The following is a 14,001-nucleotide window of genomic DNA, read 5'->3' as shown; positions in this document are numbered from 1 at the left end:
ATTCTCCACTGCAGGTCACAAAGAAGCAAGTAAATAGATTCCTCTATTATTCTCCCCCAGGAGTGGCTGAAAAGTGGTGACAGTGGATTTGTTCCTCCTCCACTGCTTAACATCAGGGCACATATGTGGGGACCCTGTGCCGTGAAGGATAAGGAAGGGGGAAAAATCTCTTGGGGGGTTGTCCCTGCCCCACAGATGAGAGATTTGCTTCTTCCTAGGACAGAAATTATAGCTCTAGCTCTTCCTAGAACAGCAGTATGGTGATCATCTCAAGGGCAAGCTGGATGACAAAAGTGGGCTAATACCAGCTTTGTATGAAACCTGGTGGATTTTAAGCAGAAGAGAGCAGTGTCCCTGCACACACTGACATCTAAAGACCCTGTTGTTCTGCTTCCCATGCTAGCAGTGCAGCTGTTAAAGCTCTGGAACATTTTTGGACAAAGAGCACAATGTTCCTGTGAGACTTTAAAAATGAATTAACAGAACATTGATTTAACTTACTGGGTTTTTGCAATGCCTTTATTTCCAGGCAGTAAAAGTCTACTTGCCAGTTGTCCAGCTAGAAGCCAGTATCTATTAAAACCTGCCCCAGGCAGTTTGTGGAGGGCCTTAGTTAATTAAGATATGCATTATCATCTCTGCTTTGAGCTGCTTGGGAGAGAATGTAAAAAGCACAACTAGACAACTGTCTTTTCCTCCTGTTTTGAGACTCATTCTTGATCCCACTGTGATTGCCAGCAGCAGACAAGGAACAGAGCCAGAAGAGTGAAAATTAATAGTGGTGGCATCTGAAATCTCCATCCGTGAGCTTAAAAGCATGCTTGCTTTAGATTGGGCCTTTATTTGCAGGGGGCAACAGCTCATTCCCATAGTCTGAGTGCTGGAAAATTTAAAAATAGAGTGTGAAGACCCCTGCTGCCATTCTGCACAAGGCTTCAGACAGCACGTGGACTTCTTTGTGATCAAAAGGGACATGTCCTGTTTTCTATGTAACTGTGTCTATTCAGGCATATACATTCTACAAAGTGGCCCTGTTCTTAATAGTCAAGGGTAAAATGGTATCCTGAGGAGTTTCTTCTCAAGTATTAAGGGTGTTTAGTTCTTGACATACAGTTTTAGAGAATGAGAGAGCAGCAGTGCTTGGTTCTTAGTCTCCCTCTTCCCCTTTGGCTCTTCCCCTTTCTTCCTTCTCTCTCAGGCACTCTGGTTCCTTCCCTCTGGCTGACTTGCACTAGGGAACAAGCCATCCTTGTCCTTCCCAAGAGGACTTTCCCTGTCTGCACACCTTTCATGCTGCCTGCCCAAAGCAACAGAGTGCCTAGGAAAGCCCCAGTGTGCATGTTTTACATTCTTCATGATGCAAAAGTGATTGGGAGCCACCTGGCCTGGGAATACAGCAAGCTCCAAGCTTCAGCACATCAAGTGTACTCTTTTCTTTGGAGATGAGTGTATCAGGAAAGATTGCCTTGGATTTGGGCACATGGTTCCAGTAAGATGCTCACTACCTCTTACCTAGACCATCAAAACTTGTCTGGTTTCTTCAGTCTGCTGTGGTTGAGTTGTGTTTGACCTAAAAAGAGGTGAGGGAGGGCTCTGAAGGCAGTCAGCAGCTTCCAGAGCCAACTATTCCCCAGGGAGGAAGGAAAGCTCCTAAGCCCTAGATAAAATGCTCATCACTTAGACAAATGCGCCGAGATCTTCAAATCCTCCCTAGAAATAGGGGATTGCAATATTAAACATAATTATGAAATGTCTATAGAGCTGCAGCTACAGATGGAGCTTTACGAGTGGTTTGAAGTAATGCTGCACCAGCATCAATTATCCCCAGCAACTGCACAAAGATATTTTTAGGGTGATATTTTCATTTTACAGCAGCACTTGGTCACTTGCAGCCACCAGCCAGGTGCCACCTTGCCATTTGCACTCCAAGCATGCAGTGATCTCTCAGCAAAGCATGGCCTGTTCTGTCCTCTTACCTCAATAATCAACAGCTCAGATGAACATTCTCCCCTATCTTGGCACCTCTGCTGTCAAAATTGCTGTGAATGAGGGAGCCTGCCTCTCTTTTCCTGCAGCTGTGAATATTAGCTACAGAGTAGCACTAAATCTTGTTTAAGCTACAGTAATTCCACCCAGTGATGAATGTCACTACCTGAATAATTTGGGTAATTTCCTGCAGCTCTAGTGTACTAGCAGAGAAATGAATGTTAATTTACTGCTAATTTAGTATACTAACCCTTAATTAGCAATGAGCAAGCTCTGAAATATTTGATTCTGAAAGCTCATCAAACTTTTACCAGAAAAAAAAATTCTCCCCTCCCAGCTGAACTCTTCACTCTATTTGAGGTTATTAGCAAAATGCTATGGGTGTGCCGTTCATTACCTCTCACTAGGATATATGTAGCTGGGAACACCCCCATTTTCCACTCTTGCTGCAGAAATCCATTAAGAAGATTCTTGCTCTTATGCAATATATTCAGCTGTTGTAGGGTATTGCAGTGTGCAGAGATGCTGTAGCTTTACTGACAGGCAGGATTAATCATAGAATCATTTAGGTTGGAAAAGACCTTTAAGATCATTGAGTCCAACTGTAAGCCTTACACTAATTGCACAGATTATCAATGACTGGTGTCTAAAGAGGTGAGAGAAGGGCTGAGTGTGTCTAATGGGCTGGGCTGCTGCTGCACAGGCAGCACATGGCTGTGTGGAAAAGCTGGATGTGACATGACAAGATCATCTCCCACTTTCCTCTCTGGGCAGTTTTGCTCTTTTTCAGTCCGGTCTGGTGTATTCTACTCAATAGTTGTATTGATTTTAATTTGACTCTTTTTGTGTAATAAATTGCAGAATAAGGCACAGAACAGAGGCCTGTGTGAGCAGAGAAGGGCATTACAAGCAGCCCTGCCTGTGAATGGAGAGTGTGTGCTCAGGGATGAGTGGTGATGGAAAGTGGTGGGGCAGGAGGAGAAGGGACTCTGGGGAAATGGAGGGCTGGGGAAAGGAAATGAAAGAAAGATGTGTGTGTCAGCTGAACTGCTGAAGCCAAGCCAAGCACTAAGCTGGGCAATGGGCCAGTACATGACTTATCCGTGCCTCTGTGTCGGTACTGGAGTATTTTTGCAGAAGAAGACCAAATTGTCAGGTGAATTTTCATATTGTGGGAGATGAAGTCAAGCAAAGCCCCATAATGCTGGGCTGCTCTGCTAATTGTCCAGTAGCAATTTACTCTTCTGTGCAGCATTATTCAGGTGTCATCTGGCCCAAAAGCTCAGTTATGAGTGGAAGAGCTTTCAGTGGTGAAGAAGGTCTCTGTGTGCCTTTCCTGTCCCCAGAAAAGGTGGAGATAACTCAGAGTGGAGAGAGGGTGGGAACTGCTCATGGTGTGTCTTATGCACTGACTGGGGACAGTTTAACCAGCACCCATCAGTGCAACTTGATTTCCTACAGCAAAAAACGAACTTTTCTGTTTCAATCTATGCAGATGTATCCTTCCTAAGTGCACTCTGGGTGTGGGCTGCTTTGATATTTCTGCCAGGGATCCCAGGATTTACCTGACATCTGTCAGTCCCCCTTGTTTTTCTTTCCCTTCTGCCTCTTAAGCTCCTTTTCTGGCTTCCCATTGGTCACCTGGTTGAGTGACAGGTACTGAATTGTGACTGCTAGGGATTATCAAAAATGTCCCCTGTAATACAGGATTCACTGAACAGCTTCAGACACATCTTTCAAAAAGTGAATGGGAAGGTTTTCTTCTGGAAATGGCCAATGCTGGATATTCAGAGAAGTGGCCACGGTAGATAAGCTCCAGTGTGTCTGCTTGGGGGTTGAGGTTGCTGTGAGGTTGGGTGGGTGCAAATTGAAGCCTGTCCAGCTCTTCCAGGACTGCTGCAGCTCCAGATGGGCCAAGGACACCATGTAGTAGTACAGTGTTTCACAGCCTTGCCCCACTGCCAGTGCATTGGTAGCCCCTGGCAGCACACAGCCCCTGCCCTCCATCCATAATGCCATGTTCCAGGTTCTCCCCACTGCCATGAGACCAGCTCCAGCTTAGAGAGGTTCCTCGAGAGGATGTCACAGTCAGACAAGTGTAGCAGAGCTGTGCTAAGAAAGGAGTCTTTTCTAAGGTGAGTGAAGCAGTTGTATGACAAGCTGATTTAAAATATAGACCAACCCTCTACTGGCCATTTCCTTCTTCCCTTCTCTCCATTTCCCACTGTGTCTGTTGTCCCTCCTCAGGTCTCACCAAATTTCTCTGCAGCTGATGAGCAATGCAACAGAAGCTCCAACACTTTTTTCCTTATGTAAATGCCCCTATTCAATGTCAGAAGACACATGTCACCAAACCTGACACCACTACCTGGACGACTCTTGCTCTCAGTCCTACAAGGAAGTGCATGTTCAGGGGCTGAGACATACATGAATTTATGCAAATTCTACCTCTCCCTCACAGCAGCTCTCACCACTGCCTTTGCAGTTCCTGTAGCTGCCTGGCAGGGTAAGCACCCAAATGCCTGGTGTAATCCATCAGCATGGCAGGCAGGCTGCAGCACACCTCTTCCATTTCATTTTTCTGAGATGTTCTCTGTTTTTAGGAGATCAGCATTGCTCCATTAGTTGCTCCTCTCCTCCTGCCAGGAGGAGTGGGGAACTGTTGTATTTGCACATTAGGAAAAACAGATGAAAAATGGCTGTGTGTGCCTTCCATTCAGCTTTCTCTTTACAACTTTTTGAAGATTTGTTGAGCACTTCCTCCACAGAATATAGTTTTCTCAAGGAAAATTTTGTCATTGCTAAATGAGCCATTCCACAAAACAGAGAAATGTTGCTAGGCTGTGATCTTCTCCTGCCCCTCTAGGCAAAAAATGACTGTGATGTTAATATACAGGTAGAGGGATACTTTCTCCACCCCATTTTGTGCTGCTGACCCTGTTGCAGAACAAAAGCCATCTCTGTGTGCCTCTTCTTGGGCAGGGCAGATTCCACCCAGCTATTCTTTACATGGGCTGAGCTGGGAGAACTCCTTGCTCCCTCTTGTCTTGTTAGAGGCATGCAAGAGCAGAATCTGACATCAAAATTAGCACTTAAAATACATTATTTAAAGAAGTATGCACTTCCATATTTATGTGATGGGTGTTTTACTACTGGAACACTTTAATAAGGTCATGCATATTATCTTTTTTTTTTTATCTGCAGTGTTTTATTTAGACTCAAAGGCTGAGGCTCACCTAACCTGATGTAGATGTGTTTATCTTAGTTTGGACACATGTAGTTTCTACTACAGTCAGTGAAAGGAAACTGGTACTTTGGACATGTCATTTATCATCCAAAAAATAGACGTGTAAGAGAGGTGAAATGGAATGAATCCTAAACACACCTTTTTCTCTCCATTGGTCACTAAAGGTGATTTTGCATTCTGGGCCTCGATGGGTTAAGCCTGCAGTAAGGTGAGTAATATCCCACAGCAGAGTCCTCTGTAGAACTCCAGGAAAGGGCTCTGGTGAACTGAGGAAGAGAAAACTTGAGTTCAATATGTGGAAACTCTTGTGTGTGTGTTTTCTTAGTTGCTGTTTCATGTAACAGATAACCTTAGGATCTGTTTTTCCACAGCCAAAGAGGGATCACTAGTCAGGTTTATAGAGTGAGAATTGCTAGCCCTGGAAACAGTGATTAAAGTAATATTTAGAGCACGAGTTGGATAATCTGTGGGCTGGGAGAAAGTCTAATGCAGTGTTGTGGTCAGAAGTTACAGAGCAGATAATTGTGTGCAAGGACTCAGGAAGATGCTGTTGCCCTAATATCTGTCACTGGGTGCAACTACATCCTGAGCTTGAAAAGCATGATAAGAACTGGAATAGCCTCAGAGGACCAGGAGGAAGCTCATGGCCTGTTTTCATTCCCATTTAATTGAGAAAGTCTGGAAGATCACAGCCCTAGTAATGAAAACTCACTCACCATCTGTAAGTTCTTGTACAGGGAACAAGGGCTTGCCAAATTGCCCTTGTTACAGCAGAAGGGAAGGCCAGCGGTGGGTGGAGTATGGAACTGCACAGATCAGTGGTGGAAAGGAGCAGGGCTTTCAGTAGGAGCTCCTGGTACAGCACACCCTGATGACACTGACTTCTGATTCACTGCCAGTTTTATAATCAGGATGGGGTGTTTTTCTAAAAGAGCTGCTGTAGTTCAAAGAGGGATTAATTCAGGCAAGTTTGTGCTGTGCAGTAGGTCAATATAGCTGATCACAACAGACTCTATGGGAAAAAAGACTTTGTCTCCATAAATCATGGCTGTGGTTTTGTCCAAATGGTTTGGAAGCAGGCTCTTGTTTACTAATCTGTAAAGTCTTTAAGCAGAAATTTAAATTTTCTTTCTGGAAGCTCTTTAAAATTGATTCCCACAGTAAGCCCAGCTTCAGGAAATCCAGGACAATGCCAGTTAATTAATTAAGGCGATTAACAAGTAAACTGGTGCTTCCTTTGACTGTGGGCGAGCAGTTGGCATTTTAGCAAACTTTTCCTCATAATAATAGTAATACTTCTTGGGGCTGTCACACTGTCCTCCCCCACCTCCACCCTTTCCCAATTATAATTCTCTTCTTTTGATCTTGGAAATGTTTTTTTATTTTTTTTTTTAATCTAAAATATGCTGCTAAGAGATGACATTTTGTGAAATGTTCATTTTAATTATACAGGGATGGTTATCACTGCAGGGATGTTGGCACTGGCTTTCGATGCAAAATCCTTCTTTTCTGCTGATTATATCGAGAAAGCTCTGTGAGCCTTAGGCACCTGAAAATTGTAATGCATCATTGTTCACTACTGAGAGCGGCAGGGAACAGAAATTAAAGCTGAAGTGGGAGGGCAATGTGGTGGCATCTAAATCAGCAGTCCATGAGGACAGTGGGGAGGCTGGCATGCAGCTGTGCTGCTCCCTCCTGCTCCAGTGCATGTCCCTCCTGCTTTGTTGGCTGCTAACAGTGAGGGAGGAGTGGAGTTGTGAAGGTTTTCCAGCTGGAGGAGCACGGACACTACCCAGTGGAATAAGTGCCAGAGCTCCTGGCTATCCGTGGCTGTTGTGGCTGGCCAGGCCCTCGGTCTGGGATCCACCAATGCCTTGGGGTGTAGGATCAGGTCCCCAGAGAGCTGCAGTGCACAGCCCTGTGCCCCAGGTGTGTGTGAGGATGGCAGGGCTCCATCCCCTGCCTGGTGCTGTCACCAGCCCCACTGACACCCCAGCAGAGACTTGCCTTGCCAGGAACAGGCTGGCACAGAGCAGGTGCTGGGTGATGGAGTTACTCTCTGATAGAGTTTCCTCTTCAAAAGGCTCACTTGTGACAGTGGTGTTTACTCTGGGCCAAGCTGCTCCCTCCTGCATATCTAATACTTCTTGAGGAGTTTATCTGTCTCAGTGGGACTGCCTGAACAGCAACGTGCTCCTTGATACAGACAGGGGTGGTGCAAGCTAAGGACACAGTAGTAGCACCCCTCAGCTTGCTGCTTTCATGAGGAGATATGAAGAACCTTTAACAACTGAGGCTGGAGCTGTTTTTCATGTACCATACCCAGGGCAGACATGTGAGACCTGCCCTGGGAGCCAGGCAGGCAGCTGTGGCTTTCACCCATCCCACTGCATGCAAAACATGAACTGTGGTCACTCCCTGGGTTTAAATTTGTCCTGGGGTCCCCACATTAGCATCCCTGCTTCAGTGCACAGCCTGTTTGATGAATCCCACAGCCATAAGGGGTTCTCCTTACACACACTGCAATGTGAGCTCACAGGGAACTGAGACCTGAACTTTATGCTGAACAAACATGTGACTAATGGCTAGGTCCTTCCCTAAGGACCTTACATTAAATACATTCCTCTTCAGATTATTAAAACTTCTGGTTTGCTGCTCTAGGTGAAGATAGAGCTGAGTAAATAGCAGATGTTTTGGATCTGTAGTAAAAATGAAAAATTGGGTAGGTGGAATGAGCAGCCATAGTTTTAGTGGCCAAAAATAAATATTCCGTACTCTGAAAAGGTACTTAGTCTAGTTCTAGGGCTTTAATTTTTAAAACTGTCCTGTCATTTAAAAACCTAGCTCAATATTTAATTTTAAAATGGCATTTTAAAAATTAATGGTGCTGACAGTTTGTTTCCTTTTTGGGGCTAGACAAAAGGGAAGAAAGTGACAGAAACAACTCATTACAAGTCTTTTTTGTCCTTTCATTTCTGCTCTTCAAGAAATTTCGTATTCAGAAAAATTAATAGATCTCCACTGGAATAATAACATAAAATGAGGCCTGACTGTCTAATGCCACCCCACTGTTTTACTACCGTGGAAAAGAAATAATGAATTTCATTCATAAATGTAAAAAGTAAATGTAAGTGCTTGGGATAAGCCACTGCTGTTGCATCAAGCAGCACAGGCAAACTCAGCTATTAACTGAGATAAAGCTGCACTAAAGGAAGGGATCATTAGAAGATTGGCTGCGACTCCTTCATTATTAATGAAAACTAGTTCTAAGTGTTAAAAGACTCCGAAAATCATTACAAATTGAAGCATGTGTCTCTTGGAGAAGAAAGCTCACAACTGAAAAGGTAACTTTAAAACCTTTTTGTCTTAACACAAAACCCTCTCAATTTGTTGTGCAATAGGGTGTTTTGCCTGATTGATACATTAGGGTGGTAGGGAGGTGGGCAGTGGGAGCTGCCATCACACCACAGCTCCAGCTGGGCTCGTGGGTTTGCAAAGAGGTCCAGGATGGCAGAGTGCAGATCCACAGGCTGGAGTGTGAAGGGCAGTGGGGAGGATGCTGCTGCCCTGAGCAGGGGATTACAGGATCCTTTTATGCTCTCAGGGCAGCATAAGGGGCTTGTGTGGGAAGAAGAGCTGGTGCAGTTCAGGGCCTCATCCCAAAGCCCATGGTGTCAGTGGGAGCTGCAGAAGAAGGGCAGAGCTGCCTGACAGCTACTGCCACTCTGGTTTGTTATAAAATTGAAAAGAACTAATAGCTAACTACCTGGAAAACTAATTAACCTATTGTAGCACAAATCCTGGCTTTACTGTTAATCTCATTCAAGGATTCCTTCTGTCCTGGTTTGGCCTGGAGCTTAACACTGGGAGCAGCATGAGCTGGAAGTGTTCAGCACCTTTGAGAAAAAGACCACATGCAGGTAGCGTGCATTAAGGGATGCTGGAAAATAATCCCCTGGCACATTAGCTCATGGATGTGTGTGTTGGCAGAGATCAAGCCAGCGGTTCATGCTGAGCGTCTGAATTCACAACAAAACCCAAGTTCTGTAAAATAATGCTGGCTTTTTTAAATCCATAATTATTTTCTGCTTTCAGGCGCTTACGTAGGTATTGATCTGATCAATGCGAGTAACTTTTTGGACAAACAGGCTTCTTAAAATGCCTTAAAAGCTTCATTATTAGGATAATGGAACCAAAGTTAAAAACAAATCAAACAATGCATGTGTAAAAGGTTTCCCCCAGACAGCTTGAAAATAAATTGAAAACAAATTCAATTAAAATAACAATCAACCTTTTTGTTCCTTCAGTGGTATGATTTCTCTGAGGCAGGTACACAATGATAAGAGATTTCTTTGAAATGCCTGAGATAGCACACCCGTAGGCAGAGCTATGACAGATCAAAGCAGTATTTGTGCTAAAGAACAGCCTGCTACTATTAAGTTTCTACTTTAAGGGCTGAAATATTTTTTTTTTCTTACTTTTTTTTCCTTTTCAGTCCCAGATGCTTTTGCATCTGTTACTGTTCTTTCCTTGTGGCTTTTACTTCACTAAGCCAGGCCCTAGATCTTGACCTAAAGGAAATGTCTTGTCAAAATTTCTTTTTACATGTAGCATTGTACTTTCCATGTTCTGTATGACCGGAAGTTTTCTTTTTCTCTGCTTATTTTGATAGCCTTGGCCTGAGGTTTTTTTTTGTGCCGTTGATCCTTTACACCCCAGCTGTAATGGAAGGGGGGCTGTGCTTGGAGCAATGTGGGCAGTGGTGTGGTCACAGGCTGGGCTGCACAGCAGGGACTGACCCTGCCTGGCCCAGGAGTGGTGTGGCAGCAGTGCCAGCAGCACTGGGGCACTGAAAACAGGCTGCCAGCTCCTGTCACAGTCCCCTGGAGGAGGTTTTGCTGTTGCAAATAGAATTACAACTGGGCTGAGGTTTTTCCTTCTCTGTTATTTGGCATCATGCTTGTGACCCCACATCTGTAGCATTGTGTGCAAAGGTAAAAGTAATGAAGGCAGCTACTGATGAGCTGTTTTTTTGCAAATGATTGAGCTGTATTTGCTCATAGCATTAAGGACATCCAGTTAGTTACTGTTTTGTATGTGCTACAAAGCACCTTGGCCTTGCAGCCATTCTGGAAAAGGCACATTTTCTGTTTTAACCAAGACCTGGCACTGCAAGAATCATCCTTGTATTATCCATTGATTAGGTGCCCCTTGGGGTTGCCTGTGTAGTGTGTTCTTGTAAAATAGGAGCCTCTCATCCAGGCTGGTGATGCTTTGGGTAAATTACAGTGCTATCTACGGGGAGCACATGATGCTGTTTGCAGGAGAAACTTGCTGGTTTTGTTCACGCTTTTTGTTGCAAATTTTTTTTATGGCTACTCATCTCTGCCAAAGTACCTTTTAGTTTTGAAGCTGATGGGCTTTCTGTTTTGAAGATGCACTAAAATGAGGTATGAAATACCCCTCTATTATCCAGTGTGTGTTGGGACATCATGTTTCCAGTGCTGTAACTGGAATGGGTTTAGATTTGTACTCTGCACTGGATGAGTGTTCAGTGCCCTGTTTTGTCAGTAGGCAAGTAAGGACCTCTTACATTCTTTCAGCAGAAGCAAACAGAGGATTAGATGGATTGAGGGCCATATTTTCATCTCCTTGCTCCTGCAGAAATATAGCCTGCTCCAAGAGCACTGTGTCAGACACTGCAGGAACGTGCTACTTGGGGCAGGTTGGATGCTAAGGCAGAGCTCTGTAGTTTCATGAAAGCCAAGCAAGGAGTTGGTGTTGCAGCAGTGATTTCAGCTAGCATTTTTACTTCTTCAAGAATGGGGTTTCACATGGTAGTTCCTCCAGTGGCCAGGTTTGGAGCTACCTCTTGTTTGGCTTGAATGGCAGTGTCACATAAGTTGTGATCCAAGGAAGAACCTGTCTTGTTCTGAATGCAAAGTGTATTCCTTGTTATTCCAGGCACAGTCACTTCCACAATCACAGATTGTCTTTTGAGTCATCAGAATTAATTTTTATGCCCACTAATTACTGCCATATCTGTTCCTTGGAAACCATGGGCAGTGAAGGTGCAATTCATGGGCGTTGAACTAGTACAGTTTATATTGAGATAAGTTAATATCTGGAAGAATATTTGATTTTAAATAGCTGAAGAGGTCTTGCAAGGTTGCTTGCTACTTTGGAAAATAATATGGTTGCAGTTACTATTCTGCAACTTTGCTGCTTCTTTCCTCTTCACTACATGATCCAATCAAACTGCAAATCAGCTGGTACCATTTGTATTCTACACCAGCTCTATGTTTTACTAGTTTTATTCAGGACTTCCAATAAAATGGGATTTTTAAGATAATTTTGGATGGTGTTTCCTTTCTGTCAGCTCTTGTCAGCAGGCCTGCCAGAATAAAAATATGAATTTGAGCTGGTGATGGATTTAGAACTGTGCTTGGTTATATCAAAGAAGAGCCAGAATATGGCACTAGCAGGGGTATAAAAAAGGTCACTGTGCTGAATTTTGAAAGCAGCCAAATCAGCAGGGTATTCTAAGGTGGGAGTACCAGAATAAGTTCTGGTAATAGGAAGATCTTCGTAATTAAACTGGTTGCACTGGGTGAGAATCCAATGTATATATTATATGGGTAAGATACATGGTGGGAATATCTGCTGGGGTATCTGTTTCATGGGAGCAAGGCAAAGGGAAGTAAGACAGGAAGTGGGTTTATTCATCTTTTAAATGATTTTTCCTAAGACTTTATTTCCACACCTTCTGGAACATTATAGAACTTTCAGTGATCATCAAGCCTTGCTTTTTGAACACACAGAAAACAGGTTTATATGAAATTGATGGAAGCACTTGTGATTAAGAGATAAACCCAGGCAAGCCAACTCTTAACAGTCTTCTCTTTGGTTAACCCAAATCCTTGGACAAGTTTGAAAGCTGGATCTGAACCTAAATTTCACAATAACCTTTTACTTTTTCAAGTGGCTGAGCCAATATTCCAGGTCCTGCAAGCACTGGCTTTGAATATCACAGCTTGACCCCATCTACCATGATGGAAAAGAATCAGTTTATCTTTTCACAGACTGTAGTCATTCCTGGGTGAAATGGCTGGAAGTTCTTTTTAGCAGCATAAAGCACAATTTTACGTGGAGAGCAAATGATTTCAAAGCCTTCTCTGAAAGTAATTAACAGAAACAGGGTGTAAACACTGGCTTCTGTGCACTCTGAAGTAAACAAAATAAGAATTTATGCTATTGACCTTGTTAAGTAACTAACATTTTTCCTCCTCTGCATTAGCTTTTGCTTTCTCCCCCAGTTCAACCCCCCCTGAGCCTGAGGCCGCTTGCTACACCAAAATGTTCAATCCCACATTTGAATAAGCTGAATAAATCCAGCCATACTGCTAAACATATGGTAAGTAATAGCATCATTAACAATAGCATAGTGCACATTTGACAACTGAAGGGATTTGGCTGCTTTGTGCCAGAGGAGTGACAGCAGAGGAGCAGTCCTGGCTGCTCCTGCCATCCTGTCCTGTCCCTCCCTCTGCCCCTGCCTTGACCTGCTTGAAAATTTGAAAGGCTGCCCATCTTCTTACCAGTGACTTGGGTTTTTACCTTACACTGTCAGCTCTTCAAGGCTCCATTTCACCTTTAAATGTTGCTGTTTATTCTGAGCAGGTGGGAAAGAGAGTGGGGAGAGGAACAAATAAATGCCCTGAGCATGTGGTCAGGGCAATTGCTCCAGGGTGTGCCTTGGTCCTGACTGTCCATCCATGGCTGAGCACTTCTTGTGGCATTTAAATGGACTGTGATACAACAGGGATGCTGGAAAGTCCAGCTACCGCTGCATGGTCAGGAGCCTTCTGCACCTCAAAGGGCAGCTGACACTGGCCAATGTCACTCCCTGTCACCCTGGGGCCTCAGCTGCAGGGTGCCTTGTGCTTTTGTTTCAGAAATGGTTTTATTTTATACCTCCATGTTGTTGCTGGCCTGGTGCATCATGAAAACATCCACAGCCGTATAAAACTTTTCCCTTTTTGATAGCCAGCTTTGCAAATTCTTTTAGACTCCTACCCCTGGAAACAGCAGATGGCTTCTGACCAAAAAGTCACTCCATCAGTATAATGCTTACTGCTAGGGGATAAGACTGCTGCTTTACTATGCATCCTGGATGCATAAACCCAGTTCACTTCATCATCTCGGAGCTCCCTTCACTTGCCACCTGTTACCCTGCTCCTGTGGATCTGTGTGTTCCCAGATTCTCTCTGTTTCCTGGTGGTGTGCTGGGCAGTGCTCAGTGCTCACCTGCAGCCTGACCTGGCTTAAGGTGAGCAGCAGAGGCTTCTGCAAGTGCTTCCTGCTGCAAGAGGTTCTCCCCAAAAATTTGTCTGGCAATACTCATATTGCAAACTTCTGAATTTAAAAGCATCCATTGAGTGTTACAGATCGGTTACCAGGTCACACAGTCCCTCTGTTTTGGTACTGTTCTCAACCTCTGCTGGCTGCTGGGTTAATCAAAACACCTCCATAAATTACAGTCTTTTGCTTCCTTATTTTCAGTACAACCTTTTTTGCATAAATGAACATCACCTTTCAGCATTTGCAATCCCTATGTTGGTGCTTTCTGTTAATGAAAAAGGACCCTGAAGTGAATTGACTATAAGGTGATGATATGTTAAAAAGTGAAAACCAAGCCAGAAAGACAGTTCCTGTATTTTGCACTGGCAGAGCTCTTAGAAATGCAGGAAGGGAATAAAGCACAATAA

General features: G+C 44.0%; 1 protein-coding gene across 1 annotated transcript in view; it reads left to right on the top strand.

Moving 5' to 3' along the window:
* The window catches only part of LOC146431600 (uncharacterized), a 162,967-nt gene extending 148,966 nt beyond the window's left edge, over positions 1 to 14,001 (top strand). Inside the window, exons 5-6 of the mRNA XM_085072424.1 lie at positions 12,550 to 12,647; positions 13,796 to 14,001. Coding sequence (XP_084928550.1) covers positions 12,550 to 12,647; positions 13,796 to 13,882 — 185 coding nt within the window. The 3' untranslated portion in view covers positions 13,883 to 14,001. The remainder of the gene's footprint in view (positions 1 to 12,549; positions 12,648 to 13,795) is intronic.

This window comes from Lichenostomus cassidix, chromosome 12, assembly GCF_008360975.1.
Source record: "Lichenostomus cassidix isolate B80296 chromosome 12, HeHo_3.0, whole genome shotgun sequence".
In the NCBI taxonomy this organism is placed as follows: Eukaryota; Metazoa; Chordata; class Aves; order Passeriformes; family Meliphagidae; genus Lichenostomus; species Lichenostomus cassidix.
Note: the sequence above shows the minus strand (reverse complement) of the source record. Positions and strands in the feature narration are given on the sequence as shown.